The sequence below is a fragment of the Grammomys surdaster genome, unplaced genomic scaffold, assembly GCF_004785775.1.
Source record: "Grammomys surdaster isolate TR1022 unplaced genomic scaffold, NIH_TR_1.0 126133, whole genome shotgun sequence".
NCBI lineage: Eukaryota > Metazoa > Chordata > Mammalia > Rodentia > Muridae > Grammomys > Grammomys surdaster.
In genome coordinates, this window is record NW_021620941.1 from 1,910,911 (window position 1) to 1,931,503 (window position 20,593).

The window sequence follows — 20,593 nt, forward strand, 5'->3', positions numbered from 1 at the left end:
GAGAGAGAGAGAGAGAGAGAGAGAGAGAGAGAGAAAAAAAAGAGAGAGAGAGAGGCTGACTGCATGCGTGCGGCTGGGCTCTTTAGACACAGCTGTGATGCCCTAACCCTCTGGCACTTTTGTTCTGGGGTTGAGGATTACACATTTTTGAAACTTGTAGGCAGTGATACAATGCTTTCTTATTTTCTGCAGAACCCAGAGCCTCCAGTACCTCAAACCTGTAATCTACTATGGAGCCACAGCCTTGTGCTTTAAAAGTAACATTCAAAGCTGCCTGCCCCACATGTTGACCATTAGCCTCAGGTAAATACTTGAAACACAGTCGTGATTAAGATGGAAGCTTTAGGTGACACATTAGATGCTGAGGCATTATTGCGATATTAAGTGACTGACTAGATTTAGTGGGGTTTTTAATTTTTTAAGGACAAAATGGGGCATGATAAAATATAAGGGTATTTTTAGGAACCTGAGAGGCTGAGGCAGGAGGATCACTTGAGCTGAGAAGTTTAAGACCAGTCTGGGCAACATAGGGGGCCTCGAGGTATTTGAAGTTTGGGAGATAAGACCTTGATTCTTAACAAATATCGATCATCAAGCAAAGGAGGGTATCAAGATCTTATTGGTTGATTCATTAACTGATTGATTGGTATTTTCAAGACAGGGTTTTTCTGTGTAGCTCTGACTGTCTGCTCCTGGAACTCACTCTGTAGCCCAGGATGGTCTCAAACTCAGAGCTCTGCCTGCCTCTGCTTTCCAAGTTGCTGGGATTAAAGGCGTGCACCACTGCCACCGCTGCCGCCGCCGCCGCCACTTAGCTATTTAATTATTTAATTTAATTTTGTTTTTTTGAGACAGGGTTTCTCTGTGTAGCCCTGAATGTCCTGGAACTCTCGCTATGGACCAGGCTGGACTTGAACTCATAGATCCGCCTGCCTCTGCCTCCTAGTGCTGGGACTAAAGGTGTGCACTGCCCAGCTCATTTATTATTATTTTTAATACAGGTCAAAATGGTATTTTTTAAAATATTAGATTAATTAAAATATGTTTCATTATATTATATTATATTCATTTTTGCTCCAACAGTCTTGGGACGGCTGGCCTAGAACTCACTATGTAACTGAGGGTGACCACAGATCTCTGAGCCTCCTGTACCATCACCGGAGTGCTGGGATTATAAGTATACTTGCCTATACTTGGCAGTAAGATTAACTTTATCTGTTCTTTTTAATTTTATTTTTAAAACCTGAAGGTCTTTCTACATACATAGCTCAGGATGTTCTGAAAGGTGCCACGATCTTCTGCCCCTTAACCTCTCAAGTGTTGGGATTAAGGATGCTAGTACCTTGACCTTTTTATCTTTTTAAGGTGGCTATCCAAAAGTTTAAGTCAGATATGTGACTTGTTTTGTTTCTACTAGACACTGCTGATATAAAGTGAAATAGCACTAAGGGCCACTGATCTGGCTTGGCAGGTGAAGGCGTCTGGCGTCAAGTTCTATTCCTAGGACCCATGTGGTGAAAGGAGGAAAGAGATCCACACAGTTGTTCTCTGACCTCCACGTGCCCACCTCGGCACACGTGAAAATAAATGATAATAATCAAGTAATGAAAAACCTGTTTAAGAGAGAAAGAGTACATAGATAAGGTATTCGGGTTTGGCTAAAGTCCCATCGAGACCATAAAGACACAGGAGATGATAGCTGTTAGGCACCTTCATTTTACAGACACTGAGACATGATGGCAGAGCATGGCTTTCAAAGGCCAGGGCGAGCCCAAGCACATGGAGCTGGGCTGACACTAGGGTACCCCTCTGTGGAGCTGGGCTAACACCAGGGTACCCCTCTAACCCTCTCCTACTGCAGCCACTTCAAAGCACTACTCACCTTGCGATTGGTGGTGGTCGAAGAGGAGGTTCTGGCCTGTTTCCAGGAGTTCCTCCCTGAGTGGTTGAGCTGAGAAGGGTTTATTGGGACCCCAACAGGAGGAGGCCCCAGCAGGGACTGGCGAGTGGCCTGGGGAAAGAACTGATGCAGATTTGGGGTGACTATCTGGGGTGGTGTGAGGCTGGGAGTTGCTAGGCCTGGAGCTGTCACATTATAAGCACGGAGGTTGCCTGTGGGGAGGAAGTAAGAAGAGAGGTCACACCATGGTTGAATAGTCAAGATTATATCAGAGGTTCAGTCCCCCAGCCAGGGATAATTTCTGAGGGGACCCTCTTACCCAGGGGAGCAGAGGGAAGATAAAGCCAAGCCAAGGCCCACTGTGGGCACAAGTGAGAAAGGACTTAGGGTAGGTTTTCTGCTCCATCTGGGTGTGTGAGCCCTCAGACATGCTGTAAGGCTCTCAGGTATGTGAGAGACCCAGCACAGGGCCACGGGAGGACCAGCAAGTACTGTTCTGTACTTTGTCCCCCACGGGATTCTCTTTATCATTGAGAGGGAAGGCTCTGGCACTGAGCAAGGCACCCTTTCACTGCATCAGCCTTCCAGCCTGCCAGGTAGCAGGGAGATGCAGCTATTAACATAGACACGAAACAGAGAGGTAGCTTGGCCAGCCCCCTGAGGGTCACCTGCTAGCTCTGTCCTTACCCCATCCTCCACACTCCAGATATCACCAGGTCCTAGCAACTCTAGCATCCATGTGTCTTTCCAAGCAGGCTTTCCCTCTCTGGGAAACATCATCCCTCCCAAGAACTGCAGCAAATGGGACCTCTTTAAAGCTGCATTCTGACCTCATCCCTGCCCAAAGCCTTCTATAGTTTCCTGTTCCTTTCAGGGCAAGGTCTGGCTCCGCCCACCTCATGTGTCCCACACGGAGCTCTAAGAACATGTCACTGGGCAGTCCTCCAATCACCCTGCTGCAGGGCCTTTGAACATGCTGCACCTTCTGCAGAAGCTGTTGTGTTCCACTAATTCTCAGCATCCTTAAGGGCCTCCATTTAAGTCTTTCCTATGTCCCATTTGGGAGGCCTTCCCTGATGTCTGTGTCCCTAGAGACCTCTATCCTAGAACCAGCCATCTTATTTCTTGCTGCATCTCCTCTGACTCAGCTCTTTTTGGCCAGGGAAGGCCCAAAGCATGAAAGAGAGCTGGCATTCATGCCCAGATTCAGGGGCAATGCAGGGGAGGGCAGAACAGGTTTAAAGGTAAAGGTCAGTTGTGCGGAGGGCTGAATTCAAGTCCAGACTACCTTTGGCACCTCGAGCAAACCAGTTCTACCTCCCCTCATCTGTCAAATGAGGATTCAAAGTCATGAGAATTAGCATATCTGATAAACAGGTACAACAAAGACAGACACACAGTCCCAGAGAGCCATCCAGTTCCCATAAACAATAAGGCAGAAGATGGGAAGCCCCCAAGCAGAAAAAGACAAAGGACATGGACAAGTCACAAAATGACATGCGAATACTTGGTATGTGTTTTAGCCGCACTAGCACGTGGAAATGAGACACTCACAACGCAGCGTTAGCCTTTGCAAACCAACTTAGTAAGTGAGCTGTACACACACATTCACAGGGTATATATAAAAAAGCATAGAGTACCCAATGCTGCCGTAGGCATGGTGAGGCTGGCACTGTCATACGTGGCTGGTGGCATTGCAAACTGGTCCAGTCCTTAGGAAAGTAATTTGGCAAACTTATCAAAAGCCATCAAACATCCATCCCCGACTCAGTCATTCTGTGTTGGGGATCTAATGTGAGAAGAGTCTCAGATGTCATGTTCATCCCAGTGGTGTTTAGGATAGAGAAGAGAAAGGAGAAAGGGGTTGGGAGAAATACATGGATAACTGAGATTTCCATAAGGGCACCTACCCCTCTAGTGAAAACTAAAAGCTATCACAAATAACCCGGATTGAGTCAGAACACTGGCTGGGTGTGGCAGCTCATCCCTATAATCCCAGCCCTTGGAGGATAAGGTAGGAAGACCGTTTTGAGTTCAAGACCACCCTGGCTTACATACTAAGTTCCAAGATAGCCTGGGCTACAGAGTGAGACCTTGTCTCAAAGCAAGACCAAATATAGCAACACATACTTTTAATCTCATCACTAGGGAGGCAGAGGCAGACAGAGCTCTGTGAGTTGAAGGCCAGGTTGGTCTACAAAGTGAATTCTAAACCAGCCAGGGCTAGAGTGAGATACTGTCTCAATAAAAAAAATAAAAAAAAAAATTCTAGCACTGCAAAATAGAAAATAAAATAAAAACAAGACATGGACTCTTTTTTTTTTTTGGTATTAACCATATAATCACATACCAACTTCCCAAGCTTCTTCCTAGAATAAAAAAATTGAAATAAATATAATGAAAGGATGGTGACTTCCTCCAGGAAATGAGAGAATGTTTTCCTACCACTTGGGTTTGATATCTTTTTTTTTTTTTTTTTTTTTTTCCGAGACAGGGTTTCTCTGTGTAGCCCTGGCTGTCCTGGAACTCACTCTGTAGATCAAGCTGGCCTCGAATTCAGAAATCTGCCTGCCTCTGCCTCCCAAGTGCTGGGATTAAAGGCGAGTGCCACCACTGCTCCACCAGGATTTATCTTAAATTTTAATTTCTGTGCTGTATTAGAGGCTGCCCTTGGAGGCCATAAAGGGCGACAGATGCCCTGGAGCTGGAGTTACATGCATTGTGAGTCTCCATGTGAGTGATGGACCCTAACTCACATCCTCTGGAAGAGCAGCAGGCACTCCTGACTTCTGACCCATTTCTCTAGCCCTCTTTGGTTTTTATTGTTGCTGTTGGTGTTTTTCTACCTTAATACACTATTTTTACTATGACAAGCATAACCTTTAAAATGGAAAAAGAAAAGGTGGCGTGTATATGTACATATTGTGACCTGATGTCGGATCTTTCTCACTGGAATTATCCATGTATCTTTTGAAAATCAGCCCGTAAGGCTGTCCACACTGTGGTCCTAGTAGGGCTGCCAAGTGATGGCTGTTGAAGCATCTTCCTCTTGTGTTGTGATTGTGGGCACAGGGTACTCTTCTGGGCCTCAGGTTGCTGTCTTCATTTGTAGAGGGGGTTGTGGGTGTGCCCCCCCCTTAGGGTTATCAGTAGAGTCAGGACTGGCCAGCACTATAGCCTGGTAACACTTTACTTAGCCCAGTAGCTTGTGGGCTTCATCTCTTGGGAGTCCTAGTATCTTCATCTATAAGGATGCTGTCAGGGCCACTGTGAGCATTGATTGGTAAGAATGAGTGGGTAGGAAGAAACCGAGGGGAACTGCCATACCTTGCAACTGCTGTAGAAGCAGAGCTCTTTGCAGCATGGGGCCACTGAGCAGGGAGGTCGAGTGGAGGCCCTGGAGATTCAGAAGCTGTTGTGGGGCTGACTGCTGGGGGAGGCCCCTGTGTGAAGGGAGGAGGGTGTCAGAGGGGTTCCGGAGGTCCCTTACCTCCATTCTCTCCCTCTCAATGGCAGACGGAGGATCCCTCCAAGGTAGAAACTGATGATGTTTAGTACTCAAACAAGGATGCCCCTGTGGGGTGGGGGGTGAGGGGCGGGGGGAGCCGCGGCTCCAAAATGCCAGTCTGAACGTCAGACCTCAGACTCCGCTCCCAGAAGTGGAAACTCACCGGTTGACAGGCATAGACAAGGAGGCCTGTGGTGGGGACTGTTGCAGCAGCTGCTGGAGCTGCTGCTGCTGCTGCTGGAGCTGCTGCTGCTGCTGGAGCTGCTGGAGCTGCTGGAGCTGCTGGAGCTGCTGGTTGAACATGGTGGCTGAAGGACGTATGGTGGGTAGGGTCAGATCACAACTCTGAGACAATCCAGCTCCTCTCCCCTCCCAAAACTCCCACCCCAGCATAATGCCTGCTGAGCTTCACGCCAGCCCCGCCTAGAGCACGCCGAATTTGTCCCCGGGGCCTTCCAGTTCTTCCGGTCAGCTGCCAGGAACAGGATACACACAAACACGCTCCGGCCTTCAGTTCTTTATCTTCCCTCCCATCTCTTCAACTTTGGCGGTCCAACCTTCTAACCAGATCACACTTTTCCACTCCCACCTTCTGCCTGTCAGTCACTCTACTCTTCGCTTCCCGGTGCCAGCCCCTTCCCGAGCACACCTCCTTGTTTTGGATTCCACCGTCCTCTCCCTAAATTGTGTCACTTAAATCCGTGAACGCTGGACGAGAAAAGCTTCCATCGATCACAGTACATCCCCACGCCCCTCCGTTGCCCTTCATCTCTCCACTCCCTACCCCGGCAGATATATCCAACGCCACTTAACTGATCTGTGGCCTCGCCTGTCCACAAAGCCCATAGCCTCTCTGCAAATAGCCGCTATCCCCGGGGTCCACCCTCCCCGGGGTGCCCAGCCCTTTTCCACTGACACTTCCGGGGCGGGCACCACGCTGGCTCCCCCTCACCTCCCGGCAATCCACGAAAGCCGAAAACGTGAAAGCCACGAGCGGACTCGTAGGGCGGGCTCGCTAGCTCCCGGGCTGCTCGGGACACGACTGTGGCCGGGACACTCCGAGGCCCAGGGGCTGGCCACTCCTGCGCAGAGCGCCCTCTGGAGGTCCGGAGGCCTCAGCGAGGACGCCGCGGCCCGGTGAACAAGCCTTGCGTCCAGGTCACGCCGCGGGGACCACGACCATTCTGCAGTTGCTAGAACCGCGGTGGCTCCCAGGTGCTAGGAAGCGCCGGGCAGCACAGGCTCCGGTCCCCAGGCCTCAGCATCGGGAATGGGCGATTCTAAGTTCCCACGGTCGTCTCGTCTGTTTATCCGGCAGGGGGACAGAAGGACAGTCGGTCAGATCCTAACTGACCTCCTCAAGGTCACCAACTGTCCCCCGATCACGAGCCCGCGTAGGGCTGGGACCGGGGCAAGCGGGCGTGAAGGGAGCGCGCGCGCACGCGCGTATGTGTTGTTTAAAAAATAGTCTTTGTTTTTTTACATTTTAAAAAAAGATTTGTTTTATGTGTATGAGTGTTTTGTTCGTATGTGTATCTGTATATCATGTATATCATGTACATCCTGGAACTGGAGTAATGAACATTTGTGAAATGTCTTGTGAGTGCTAGGAATCGAACCCACCTTCTCTGCTAGAACAAGTGCTCTTTCTGAACTATCTCTCTGCCCCCCCCCCCATTTTTTAAAGATCTACTTTTATTTCATGTGTCATGTGTATGAACGTTTTGCCTCCATGTATGTATGTGTACTTTGTATGTGCCTAGTGCCCTCAGAGGTCTAAAGAGGGCATCTGATCCCCTAGGAAGAAGTTTGTGGATGGTTGTAATTCACCTTGGGGTTCTGGGAATCGAACCTGGGTCCTCTGGAAGAGGAACAAAAGTTAACCACTTAGCAAGCTCTCCAGCCCCTAATTTTCTTTTCCGTTTCATTGTGTTGTGTAGTAATGGCTACATATTTCCATATATAGCATGTCCATATGTAGCCAAATATTTCCATATGTAGCCATATACTCACTATAGACCAGACTGGCCTCGAATTCACAGAAATCCGTTGGACTCTGCCACCACGGCTGGCCCAGTTACTTTAAGGGCTCTTATCCTGCACCTAAAATGGTCCTGCCACTGCGGACACCCTTCAACCCCGCTGTCTTGTTCATCCCGACACTTCGCATCCAACTTAGGCTGTGAGAACTGGCCGCACGGTGGCGCTAGGGTCCGCAGAGGACAAATCACTTTTGCTGCAGTCAGGTGACTGCGCTAACCCGAGGCTCGGGACTCGCCCCGGTGTAATGGGCTCAGGTGCGGAGGTTTCTCACTCCTCTGGGACCTGTTTCACAGTTGTTGGCGTTAATAGCGCTAAAGTGGCTCAACCTGGCCGGAGCGAGCGCGCTGGAATGGCGGCGGCTGAGGTCTGCGAGTTTAGAGAGCTTGGATGGTGGGGCTTAATCTTCCTTGAAGGATAGGGCTATCCAAGGGAGCTAGTAACGGGAGTAAATTCACAGGTCGGAAAACTTCCGTAAACCCAGCATATGGGAGGCAGAAACAGGGGGATCGCTAGCCAGCAAGATCTTGGGTAATAATAATAATGTTATTGTTGTTATTTTAAAATTTAAAAAACCCACAAACAAACCGCACTGTAGCTTGGCTGGACATAGTGGCCCCAGCCTATAACCTTAATGCTTGAGGAACAGAGGCAGTATGATCTCGAATTCAAATTCAATGTCAGACTGGACTAGTGAGACACAGCGGCAAATAAACAGATAGATAAATAAATAAATAAATAAATAAATAAATAAAGTTGCGCCCTGGTGGGAACACACGTGCAGGTAGCGAAGGTGGAGTCAGGATCACCTTAGCCTTTTGGCTTTGCGACCATTAGGGACTGGAGGAGTTCTCTTGATCTGCAAAATAAGTGCCCCCTCCCGGGTGTGTGTGTGAAGATGGTATTACATAATGCTTAGCACTGACGCCGGTACACAGCGAGCTTAGCTAGTTGCTAAAGTGAAAACACTAAAAATAATGCTGGTGCTGGCGAAGATGGGAAGCCATCGGGAGCTTACTGCGCATGCGCATCTTTCAAGGCCTGCAGCTGCCAGGCTCTTATCAAGGTTCTAGAACGCCCTTTGCCCTTTGACCCACTAACCCCCTTGCAGGACTGTAGTCCAGGAGAACGGTGAGAAAGGAGAATTTAAAAGCCAGGGAAAAGTTTGTTCCTGGAAACGTTATTTATAATAGCAGCCTGGAAGGCAGTCAACTCCAGAGGGAAAAACTAAATAAGCCATGGTATGTGCCTATAGAAAGCGCATAGCCAGCAGAAATTAGATTTTCAAAGGATATTAAACATTGACAACATAACATGGTGTGAACCCAGCAGGTTCCCAAACTCCATATATATTATATATAATTTGGGTTTTATCGGGGGCCGGGAATCACTGTGTAGTAGTCTCAAGAGGAGAGTTTTACTTTTATTTTTCTGTCTAATTTGCAATGATTGCTTTGGAAGACTTAGTCATGGGAAGAGAGACTTTCTTTTCTTTTCTTTCTTTCTTTTTTTTTTTAATGTGTGTGATCTTGGGCCTTGAAGATAGCTGAGGTCTAGCCAGGCGGTGGTGGCGCACATCTTTAATCCCAGCACTTGGGATGCAGAGGCAGGCGGATTTCTGAGTTCGAGAGTTCGAGGCTAGCCTAGTCTACAGAGTGAGTTCCAGGACAGCCAGAGCTACACAGAGAAACCCTATCTCGAAAAAAGAAGAAGAAGAAGAAGATAGCTGAGGTCGTGGGTAGGAAGGCTGTCAGACTACTGTTTGTTTGGAGCTAATTGTCTTTTGTGTTTGATCAATTTCTTGCAGGCAGAATTCCTCTTGCCCCCAAAAGTTTTTTTTTTTTGGAAAAAAAAAAAAAAGACCTTCATGGAGGCTGAAAAAAAAACATTGAAATCTTTCTTGCCTCTTCATTTTTATTTTTATTACTGGTGTGTTTTGTGTGTATTATGGGGCATATGTGTGCCATAGTGTGGGTGTGGAGGTCAGAGGTCAGAGCCATGGGGTCTGTTCTTTCCTTCCACCTTTACTGGGTTCTGGGAGGTCCAAATCAGGTCATCAGGCTCTGAAGCAAGCGCTTTGACTCAGTGAGGTTCTCTCTAGCCCTTTTCCTCAACTGTGAAAAGCATTTATCAAAGAATAAATTCCTATACTTGGAAGATCTATGCTAGCACCTACTTTGCTCCGGGGTCCCACCTGCTCCTTCTAGTTATGTCCAGTGTACCCCAAATCAGAAAGGAAAGAAAACTTGCCAATTCCAGATTCTGCCATTTTTTTTCAGACTGAATACAGAATTTTGTTAAATTTCCTCCTGCCTCTAAAATCCAACCAGAAGTTTGACTGGTGTTGCATGAAATGTGTTTTAGTTGGAGAAGAGTTGTCATCTTTACTGTTTAAAAGTTTTTTTATATATTTTGCACACATGTATGTCTGTGCACCACATACAAGCCTGGAGTCCACAGAGGGTGCTGAATGCCTGGATCTGACTTGTGCACAGTCGTGATTCTCGAATTTGGCTCCTCTAGCAAAAACAAATGCTTGTAACTACTGAGCCATCTCTCCAGACCTCTCTGAGCTTCTCAGGTTAGTGAGGTCCAGCCAGGCACAGAGCCTAAAGCCTGTTATCCTAGCACTCAGGAGGCCAAAGCCCAAGAATTGCTGTAAATTTAAAGCTAGCTTGGTCTTTGTAGAGGATTCTAGGTCCCATCTCAAAAAGCAAGGTGAATGGCAGCTGAGGACACCATTCGACTTTCTCCTCTAGCTTCTGCCCACACATCCACGTACATGTGCACACACACACACACACACACACACACACACACAGAGAGAGAGAGAGAGAGAGAGAGAGAGAGAGAGAGAATACATAGATTCACATTGCAAACAATGTTGTTGGTCACACAAACCTCCACTGGCAGCTTGACTCTGTCACTTCTTTGGCTTTGTGACCTCAGACACATTCCTCAGTAGCCAGCCTGTGCCTCATTCTCCTCACCTGTCACAGCAAGCTACTAAAAGTTCTGAGGTGAAGCCAGAGGAATCACCCAGCACTCCATTGGCTTGGAGGAACAGCTTGGGAGATGTTCCTATTAATAACTGGGCTCTGTGGTAGTCAAACTTCTGAAGCTCAGCATAGCATTCTCCCTTCCCTGACTTCAAAGCAGAGGGTCAAAGCACTTTGGGAGCTCTCATTTGATGGATGGATTGGCCCTCAGAAAGCTCAGCTTCTCTGAGCTTGGAGACTTCTCTCTAGAAGCCATGTTGAGAATATGGGTCAAAGGGTATGTCAGGTGTGTCTGTTTATGAATTCACACCTGTACACAATTTCTTTTGTCCACAGCACCACCCTCTTCCACTCCCCAACTTCAGTGTGCCCAGCAATATCCTAGATATTGGGCTCTGTTACATCCACGTTGTGACACATGATGTCCTGAGTGAGGCCTGGAGTTCTGCGTTTCTGACCAACTCCCCACCAGGCCCCAGTGGCTCCAGGATCAAGTATGGCAGGGCAGTTAGCACAATACAGTTTTGTAAAGATAAAAGGTAGGCCACAGAATAAACTCTTGGCTGTAATGTTGATCCAAAGATGGGAAGATAGTCCAGAGGCTTTCAAATACTTCTGGAAAGTGTGTTTTAATAGTAAGTTTTACTATGAGGAGGTCAGCTATCATGTTTAAGGGGAAAAAATCATAATACTTAGCTGGCAGGAGAGATGTCATGATCAAGAAAGTGGTTTTCCCTGGTGAAGTTCATCCATTGTGTGCTGAGCCCATGAGCCCATCCTCAAATGTGGGGAAACTCAACTGCACGAGTTGTAGCAGTGGAGGACCACAGCCACACTTTCCCCTGGAAAGAAAAGAGGAAAGAAAAGAAAAGAATAAGAAAAAATAACAAAAGCCCAGTTGCAATGGTCCAGACAGACATTTTCAAACTGTATGCCCAGCCTAAATTGATGGTGCTGTTCATCTTCACACACATCACTGTCCTCTCTGGTCCTCAGCATCATAACAGGTTAGCTAAGAACAGCTGCTCTCTCTGCATGAGAGGTGTTGGGGCTGGTGTTTCAGCTGGCTGGGCTTCTGTTGCGGTTGGTATGGTTGTTAATGAGAGTCAGTGTGCATCAGCTCTGGGCTGGGTCCTACACAGACATTCTATCTTGTCATTGTGCCCACTCTACAGATTAGATAGCTAAGACCCAGAAATGACACAGCAGTCATTCCTCACCTGGTAAGGTCCAGGTGGTCCTCCTCTAACTGGAAATCCCTTCTCACTGGGCTCATGGCTCACCCACTTCTCGTCTCTGCTCAGGACTACCATCCGGTATATGTTAACAACACAGGCCCTGCCCCAGCCCTGTTCCCCACTCATCACCACGGGACACAGTCACATTTATTAGCTTAGTTGCATATGGCCCCTCCCTTTCCCACTTGACTTTGAGCCGTTCGTAGGTAACGATCCTTCTCACTGCCTTGCCTCTGGGGTCTAGCAGGTTCCTGCCTGTTCAGGAACAACACATTAAGAGGGTGAAAAAAATGAATAGTCTCTAATGCCTAGGGTACTTCCCTAGTCTCAGAACACAGAAATGACCTGACGACCCTCACCTTCTTGGCTTCCTTGTCAGGAGTCCTAACAAGGTCCTTCTTGATGTAAAAGTGGGTAGATGAGCCTGGTACCCAACGATCTGTCTGTGTGAAAAGGACAAAAGACAAATATGGCTGCAAGAGCCCTTGGTTTGAATTGCATTATTTGCTACTCTCTGAGCTTGGCTCTCATCCTCTTGGAGCCCTTGAGTTTAAGACAAGAACTTTTGCCTCTCCTAGGCAGGACTTCCTAGGTATCAGGGCCTTTGCACTTCCTGTCCACTCCACCAGGGTGTTTTCCCCCTATCTGAGTGGCAGGCCCCTTCTTATCGTTTACTTTCCCTTTCAAAGGTCACTTCTTTGGAAAACCTTTGACTCCTTCCACCTAATGTGACTTTCCAGCCCCTGTGGGTTTCCTCCGTTTTTTCTAGTACAAACGATTTTCCATGTCCTGTCTTACCCGCCACCTGAAAGATCTCTGAGTACGAAGTCCCTAACTGTCCTGCATAGCGTTGTGTCTGTAAGTGTAGGACGGGGCCTAGTCTATCATGGGTTCCTGGCAATTAGCTGAATTAATGGTTTTTCTTTCTTCCTGCTAGAACCAGAAACACTGAGGTTCCAGGATAGGAAGGAATATGCTTTAGATTTTTGATTAGTGTCAGAACCTAGACTAGAAAGCATCCAAGGCTAAGTGGACTAGGGCTGAGTTTGGTCAGCTGACTGCAGCATGGGGGTGCCACATCTTCCCTCTAAGGCCTCAGTTTCTCCACTGGAAATAACTGCTAAAATGAAGTAATCATGATCACCATATACTAGACAAATTTCTAGAGTTAGCACCCCTAGCCATCACCGAAAATATTATCTTCCGTGCAGCATCCGTACCACAAAAACACAGGGAAGTCTCTCCTAAAGCCGCAGAAGGAAAAAACTACAACACCCATAGCGCCCCGCGCTGCGTCTGCGCAGTTACCAGTCCGCGTATCTCCACACGCCATCTAGCGGCGGCCTGCAGAGGCGCTCCGCTCGGATCCCCGAGGGGCGGGGGACCCGCGGCGCACGCAGTCGGGATATTCGGCTGCAGCCGCGAAGCCGGGGGCCAAGAGTCGGAGCAGGAGCGGCGGCCGGGATCGCAGCCCGCCGGGCCCGCCGCAACCATGGGAAACCGCGGCATGGAAGACCTCATCCCGCTAGTTAACCGGTTACAGGACGCCTTCTCCGCCATCGGCCAGAACGCGGACCTCGACCTGCCGCAGATCGCCGTGGTTGGCGGCCAGAGCGCCGGCAAGAGCTCGGTGCTGGAGAATTTCGTGGGCAGGTAGGAGCGGCGCGGACACCCGCGCCCCGGTGCCCTGATGCCCCGGGTCCCCACCCCGGGCTCGGACGGTCTGGGCGCTGCTCTGGTGGATCGAGTGCCCCCGCCCCCCCACTTGAGCCCTGGGGTCCGCAGCGCCCCTGCCAACCCGCGGATATCAGTGGAGTCCCCCACTCACGCCCCCCCTTCACCCCATCGTCTGCAGGGCGACCCCGACAGAGGGCTGTCCTTGATCGCCAATACCCGCACAGAGGGGCCCGCATTACTCAGCGCCTCGCTGGGAGCTGACAGCACCCGGAGGGCAGTGTCCCCTTCCTGGGTTCTTTGGAACCGGCTCTACCCCCGTGGGAATTCCTGGTCGTGACAGGGGACAGCCCCCTCCCCCAGTCCCTAGAAAAGGACACAGCCCCATAGGCATCGGGGACCGAGCCCCCCCCCCCGCACACGCACACGCGCGCACACACGCACATACACATACACACGCACACGCGCGCACACACACACACACCTCTGCGGCTCCCGCCGCCATCCGTGCGCAGAGCGGCGGAGGGGGAGGCGCGGGCTGCGGTGCGAGGAAAGGAGGGGGTGGGGGAGAAGCGGCCTGTGAGCCTCTACGGAGCATCCCGCCCCTGGCTTCGCCGCCCCCTTGGGAAGGGGCCGCTTGTCAGCGTCCTCCTCCCCTGGCCTGGCAGAAGAGTTGTGATGGAGAGAAAAGGCAGCAGAGGGCAGAGATGACTAAGTCCAGGAGGCAGGATGGCGGGGAGGAGGGTGGTGAGCCATTGCAGAACCTAATCCTCCTCTGGCCTCTGATCCCACAAGGCTCTGGGAAGGCCAGGTGGCAGAGTGGAGGGGAGCCTTAGAGACAAAGGGTCTTGGACTTAGGGGGCAGGCAGGGTCGTGACCCCTGCCTCACCCTCCTGGCTACCTGGGAGCAAGGGAAGACAGAGGTGGCATTTCTGGTTCTTAGAAAGAGCAGATCATTCTGTGACCTCAGGTGGGGAGGAGGCTGCCAGGCCCAGAGAGGAGGCAGGAGCCTTAACCTTGACCCCTCACCTGCTAGCTGAAAGCTCTCCTCTTTCTAGAAAGTCTTGCTTTCTTACAATGACCTTCATGGCTGAGGAGATGACAGGCATGAGGAAGAGGGAAGCAGCGGCCCCTCCTTCCAGAAGAACAAGGATTCTGTGGGGTGACAGCTGGGTCCAAGCCAGATTCTGCTGGAAAACCTTGGGCAAGTCACTTGCCTTTACCAAACCTTGGTGTAGTATGCACAGACTGGAGGTTGATGCTGTCACTTACATGTCCTGGGAATCCACTGCAAACCCACCCAGGGGTTGGGGGTGGGGTGGGGAGGAAGAGGATCTGAGCAGAACTATGTAGTCCTGAGATATAGACATGCCACCGTGGAAGTAGCTCTGTCTGTCTTGTCAGCAGAGAGGAGCATCTGTCTCTGGATCATGTGACCCAAGAGCCACAGATACAAGCAAGAAACCATATAGATGAGCCCCTTCCTGGGACTTTAGCAGTTGAGGCTGTTGGGGGTGGAGGAATATAAGGTGCTCTGAAGACAGGGACGTGGAAGCATGCCCAGCACTTACAGTGTATAAACCACATTCCCACCTCCCATCCTCTGAGCACTTGCTGGACCGTTCTAAGCCAGACTGTATGCCGTAGTCAGGGGGTGCAGACCGGAGGTCCTCCCTGCCTTGCTGTAGCCCCTGTGAATCAGACACAGTGGTATTCTCCCTATAGATGGGCAACTAAACAAATGCTTTTCTCAAGGTCACATATTCCCAAAAGGTGATACCTATCAGACTCCATCCTGATCCCGCAATGATCACGGGGACTGATTGGACTGTAGACATTTGAGTCCCCATCTGTAGGATGGGGAACCCCAGAAACTTACGTGGACCTCCTAAACCGGTACAAAAGCCATTCACTAAGCCTGTGGAAGAGCGTTGTTGAGACACTTTGAGAGTCTATGAGGCTGGGAACCTGTCCACAAGGCTCTTGCCCAGTACAGCATCTAACCCAGACCACAGCAGACAGATAGCCACACTGCTGACCTGTTGAGAGGCCACAGATCCAACCAGGAGGATGTGAAAGAGTGCCCAGGTGCAGGTCTGGGACCGATGAAGAGGACTACTCCCAAATGGGAGGATCGAGTGGGAAGCAGCCTTAAAAGCTGGTGTAGAAGCCACAAAAGGAGCAGTAACATTGAGGCTAGGGGCAGGGGCAGGTCCCAGCCAGCCCCACCCATGCCCTCACGGATTCCCGACTTCTCTGCCTAGCTCTGGGTCCCCAGACTCAGGAACATGGTAACAACACTTTCTCCTGAGGCTTCCAGCGCACCAAACCCCCATGGAGAGGAAGTGGGAAACTCCCTGGAGAAAACAAGCTAATCCAGGCCAGGCAGGCTCCTGTGCATCCAGGAGGACCTGGTGTCAGCTCCGCAATGGAGGTGACCCAGCAGCTGTCCGGGGACCCTGCTAGGTCTTATCTGAGTCTTTGTTGTTCCTTTCCCTTCCTTTTACGATGGGGGAAACTGAGGCCAGTTCATCCAGTCATTTAACAGTCATTCTTGGAGTGTCCACAGTGGTCACACTAGAAGCCGTGGTCTGTCTGCTAGAAGGAGCTGGGCTGTTTTCCACATGGAGGGCTCAGAAGGCCTTAGCACCTAGGAGAACCAAGCAGTGCCAAGCTATGCGAGAAGCTGGGAGAAAATAATTGCAGGCTAAGGATCAGCAAGTGCCAAGGGCCTAGGGCAGGAAAAAAAATCAGTTTGAGACACAAACAGACACCACTATGACCGGTGTTTAGGGAGAAACAAGGGGACAGGCATAGACAGGGCCTCTGTCTGTGAGCCCTCAGGCCATGGTGAGGTGATTGGGTTTGTTTTCATGATCCTTGGAGTGGTAGAATGACTTGAGATGCTTCTGACAAATTCGAGACAGGAAGGAAGCAAGAACCATGTCTAAGGATGCTCCTCCAGGGATGTCGGAGATTGTGGGCTTAGATCTGTCTGGAGCCAAGTCCCACTGGCTGATAGACAGGAGAGGGAGTGGGAGGGACTGAGCAGGAATCAAGGGTGACTCCAGGGTCGGGGTGATGGCATCATGTGATCAGGAGACGCTGGGGAACGGACCTTAGGGGCCAGTGGGGTCGTGTGCATAGGTTAAAGACAGTGGGGATTCAGTCTTGAGCATATTGATCCAAAGATGCCCTAGACGGCTCCTGGTGAAGGGGGGGTGGGGGGAACGGCTAAGGGAGATGTAAATTTGGAAGCTGTTGGTGTAGACATGGGATTTAGTCCCGTGAGAACGGATGAGATCATACAGCGTAGTGCAGCTGGAGGAGCGTCTGTGGACCCCAAGACGCTAGCATTTCCTGAACAGATGTCTGCTGCCCTCAGTGCTATCTCTCTGCTCCACCCACATACCCTCTTTCCCAGCATCCCTCCAGGGTAGCAGGGCAGGTAAGCACTTACCTTTTGCCTCAAGCCAGGGGGTAGGGGAGAAACGATGGGAACAAGGCAACCACAACAACCCCGTGTTGTGAACTCTATCCCTGAGTATCTACTGTTTTCACATATGTAAAATGGGTACAGTAATGGCATATCCCCCAGGAGACTTTGTTGAGGGTTGAGAAAACACAGATGTAGCAAGGATGTGTCTTCTCCATCCAGGTGGGGCTCGGCGGTAAGCAAGCTCCTGCTCAGAGTCCAGTAGCCAGCCAGGGAGAGGTCGACGGCTGCTCCCCATTCGACAGGCTTGGCTTCCATCGCCCCTCTCTGCATTGGGCCTGACTTTCCTGTGGGAAAAGTGCCCACTCTCGTTGTTAAGTCCACACTCGTTCTGATCACTAGTGAGCCCGTTTCTCAGAGTTGGAGACTGAAGAGAGTGAGGGGCTATAGCAGACATTGGAGACAAGGGGTCTCTAGCCTGGGATGGGCAGAGAGAAGGGATATGTCCTGGGCTTGCCCTGAGGAAGTGACGTTAAGGCTGGCCTAGATTAAGACTAGGTAGGAGAGAGAAGCTGGAGGAAGAAGGAGCCGTGTAGGTGTGGGGAGGACCGTCTGAGGAGCAGTCACCAACCTCACCCCCATGGTCCTCATTTGCTGCCTCTGCCAGAGCCTGGAGTTCTCCTTTGGGGCTGGCCTCAGCCAGAGGACATCTCCCTCCATCCCCACCCGCCATCCTGGTGGCCCAGGGAGCTAAGGATGAAAGGTGACCCCAGCAGACAGCATTTGATCCCGGCGCCAGGAGGGTAGAGTTTCCTGGGCTTGGTTAGGGTCAGAGGGTAGGAACCCTGGCTCCTCCATGAAGGACATCGGTGCAGGAAGCCAGATGTGGGCACAGCGTTGTCACGAGTGGGTGGGAACAAGCCAGAGGCCCATGTACCACATGTCTAAGGATTGCTGTTGTAAATCAGGGCGAGGAGCTGCTGAAGGCAGTACAGTCTGCCCTTGGCAAACCCACCTCGAGTGGGGACAGATGGCCCCTCTCTCAGGCCACTCTGTCCCCACTCATTCCATCTTGCACCATAGAGCTCTCCCACGGTCACAGGTAAACGCCCTAATTGTCATATTATCTATGGCTCCAGAAAGGACCTCTCTTGCAGTCCCTAAAGTGGGGGCCATTTTCCCCTGGGCCCTAGAGACATTTATCCACAGGCATAATGACGTTCAAGATTGGGACGGGGGACCCTGTTTCCCATGCCTAAGGATAGCACTGATTATTGTCTTTGAGGACTCGATAACCAGTGGCAGGGAAAGTAAACTATCATTTCAGGCTTTCAGGATAGCTCAGAGAAGATAGTGGTCCTGCCTGAAGTCACACACCAACTGAATCAAAGACAGGAGAACCACCAGGTCTCCTGCTTCTAGGCCAAACAGTCCCACCCAGCGGTTCACACTCCACACTTGCCCATTTGTACAGTCCTGGGTCTGTCTTCACTCTGTGTGTCTCTGTGACCCTTATTCCTTCAGAGATACAAATCTGACCAAGCTTAGGAGAAGAGCTCTCTAGAGGCTTGGAATTTCTACAGGCAACACAAAAATGGCCTATTAGTCTTGAACAGTGCTTACGGCAGATTCCTAAGTGGTAGATACCCAGTGCCCTGGAAAGAGACCCCAGGAACAGCCTCCTCAGCCAGCATAGCCAGCGTTTGGTCCCTAAGCCCTACAAAGCCGGCTACCGCGGCAGCCACCTGACTCCTGGTCTAGTCTTGCCCACCAGCAGGGAACTCTGTAGCCCTTCCCTCCTTCAAGTCTCCTCTGTCTTAAACCTTCCTTGTTCCCTCAAAACCGAGCCCCAGATCTCCAGTTGAGCCCTGTTGGCCTGATCACCTTCAGCCAGCACATGCTGGCAGCCTGACTAGCTGTCAGCTTGTGGAGGAAGTGGGTTGGGGTCTCTCTGACACAGTTTGTCTGCTCTGCTCTCGTTTTTCACTGGCTGTGACTTCCAGGTCTCATCTGCCAGCACCTCCTCTGCGATGCCCTGTTCCATGTGCAGGGTGGGGCTGTTTCTCCTTAGAGCATAGGAGAGAGGAGGCTGAAGACAGCCGTTCTAGCATCGGTGTAGCGCCTCTCTATGCTCCTATCTCCTGGGCTCTGCTCCTGCTCTTAGAGGGGCAAGGAGGCTATAACCAGATCTCAGTAGGTGAGTGTGTCCTCACCTGCCTGAGACCCCAGCACTCCCGCAGAGCACCAAGCCATACCAACACCGGCATTTGAGCGCCCCCAGTGGGCAGCCTGGGTTAGGTCTTCCACAGTCTGGCTCTCAGGGCATCATCTCAAGGGCCCCAGAACAGAGCTGCTGTGCTGAGTCCCGTTTCACTGATGGGCAAACTGAGACTCTGAGCAGGCGCACATTCCTGGGAGTGACACTGGAGATTTCTCAAGCTGTCATGACAGGAAAATACCAATCCCGAGGCATCTGTATCAGGTGTCTTGGGAGATGCCCTTGATCTGATGGCTTGTAGGAGACCGAGTGGGAGGCTAGCTGAGGGTCATGTGACTTCTGCCCTCCGAGCCTCAATTTTCCCCCTGGGAGATGGGGAAACTGATCATACTGCCCGTAGCCACCCATAAGAACAGTCAGTCCAGATAATACATTTCTTTCTTTCTTTGTTGGGGTGGGGGGAGAGGCAGTGGGAGAGCATTGGGATCAAGACAGGGTTTCGGACTCACTCTGACCAAGCTGGCCTTGAACTCACAGAGATCCACCTGCCTTTGCCTCCTGAGTGCTGGGATGAAAGGCGTGCACCACCACACCGGGCCGAGATGATAGTCTTCTTGCTGTGTGGTTATGTATCATCGTCTTAAGTGCCCAACGCCTTTACAGAGTTCTGCACCCATCATCAAAAACTAATTTTAGACATTTCCATCACCCTGAAGAGAAATCTCAGAATGCTGCAGATTTCAGGGCTCCAGCAGAGCCTGGCCAACAGTCAGCAGCCACTAACGCTAGTGAAGTATACAATGGCTGTCTCCGGGCTAGGACAACACTTGGGGTTTACTTTATAAAACAGTTTATGTATCTCTTGATTTTTTTTTTTTTGAGACAGAAATTTTCTTGCTGTCTTGGAACTCACTTGGTAGTCCAGGCTGGCCTTAAATACCCAGTGATCTACCTGCTTCTGCCTTCTCAAGTGCTGGGATTAAAGGTGTGTGCCACCACTACCAGGCTAAAAATCTTAATTTTTTTCAAATTTTTTTTTTTTTTTGGATTTTCGAGACAGGGTTTCTCTGTATAGCCCTGGCTGTCCTGGAACTCACTCTGTAGACCAGGCTGGCCTCGAACTCAGAAATCCGCCTGCCTCTGCCTCCCAAGTGCTGGGATTAAAGGCGTGCGCCACCACCGCCCGGCCTTAATTTTTTAATTAGGTGGGGGAAACTATTTCTGTTTTGAAAGTTGTACATAACTTCCTAGTGTAATCATCTCAGAGAAGGAAAAAAGGGAAGAATTGAGGGAGGGAAGGAGGGAGGGAGGGAGGGAGGGAGGGAGGGAGGGAGGGAAGGGGAAGCATAGAAGGAAAGACAAAGAGAAAGGGAAGGCTGATAGGAAGGTGGGGGGTCTCATCCATCACCAACTTGCACCATGACCCTGTACAACAATTTTCTTCTTGTGACTCAGTGTCCCCTACCGTCCAGTGAGCTGTAAGTGGGCACTGGGAGAAGTCCTCACCCAACCTCAACACACTCAGCAGGGTGTCTGAGTGCCTGCCTCCTGCCCCCTCAGCCTGGGTGCTGGCATATGGA

General features: G+C 50.6%; 2 protein-coding genes and 1 non-coding gene across 19 annotated transcripts in view; 2 read left to right on the forward strand and 1 right to left on the reverse strand.

The window, feature by feature from the left end:
* The window catches only part of Ciz1 (CDKN1A interacting zinc finger protein 1), a 15,867-nt gene extending 9,400 nt beyond the window's left edge, over positions 1-6,467 (reverse strand). For 4 of the 10 annotated variants that reach the window (XM_028756944.1, XM_028756943.1, XM_028756941.1 and 1 more), the window contains exons 1-4: positions 5,572-6,189; positions 5,228-5,343; positions 3,541-3,612; positions 1,883-2,112 (exon numbers count right to left, since the gene is read on the reverse strand). In XM_028756944.1, the coding sequence (XP_028612777.1) occupies positions 1,883-2,112; positions 3,541-3,612; positions 5,228-5,343; positions 5,572-5,801 (648 nt within the window). In that variant the 5' untranslated portion in view covers positions 5,802-6,189. Of the gene's footprint in view, positions 1-1,882; positions 2,113-3,540; positions 3,613-5,227; positions 5,344-5,571; positions 6,194-6,221; positions 6,230-6,360 lie in introns of those variants that run through there. The other 6 variants (XR_003709932.1, XM_028756936.1, XM_028756945.1 and 3 more) reach the window with 4 other exon arrangements.
* Positions 6,468-11,135: 4,668 nt separating this feature from the next.
* On the forward strand, positions 11,136-11,292 carry LOC114612230. The gene has a single exon (XR_003709963.1). It is a non-coding gene; the product is annotated as a U1 spliceosomal RNA (small nuclear RNA).
* A 1,773-nt stretch (positions 11,293-13,065) lies between these two features.
* Positions 13,066-20,593, forward strand: part of Dnm1 (dynamin 1) — a 43,807-nt gene continuing 36,279 nt past the window's right edge. For 5 of the 8 annotated variants that reach the window (XM_028757174.1, XM_028757171.1, XM_028757172.1 and 2 more), the window contains exon 1: positions 13,066-13,338. In XM_028757174.1, the coding sequence (XP_028613007.1) occupies positions 13,178-13,338 (161 nt within the window). In that variant the 5' untranslated portion in view covers positions 13,066-13,177. The remainder of the gene's footprint in view (positions 13,339-20,593) is intronic. The other 3 variants (XM_028757173.1, XM_028757178.1, XM_028757177.1) reach the window with 1 other exon arrangement.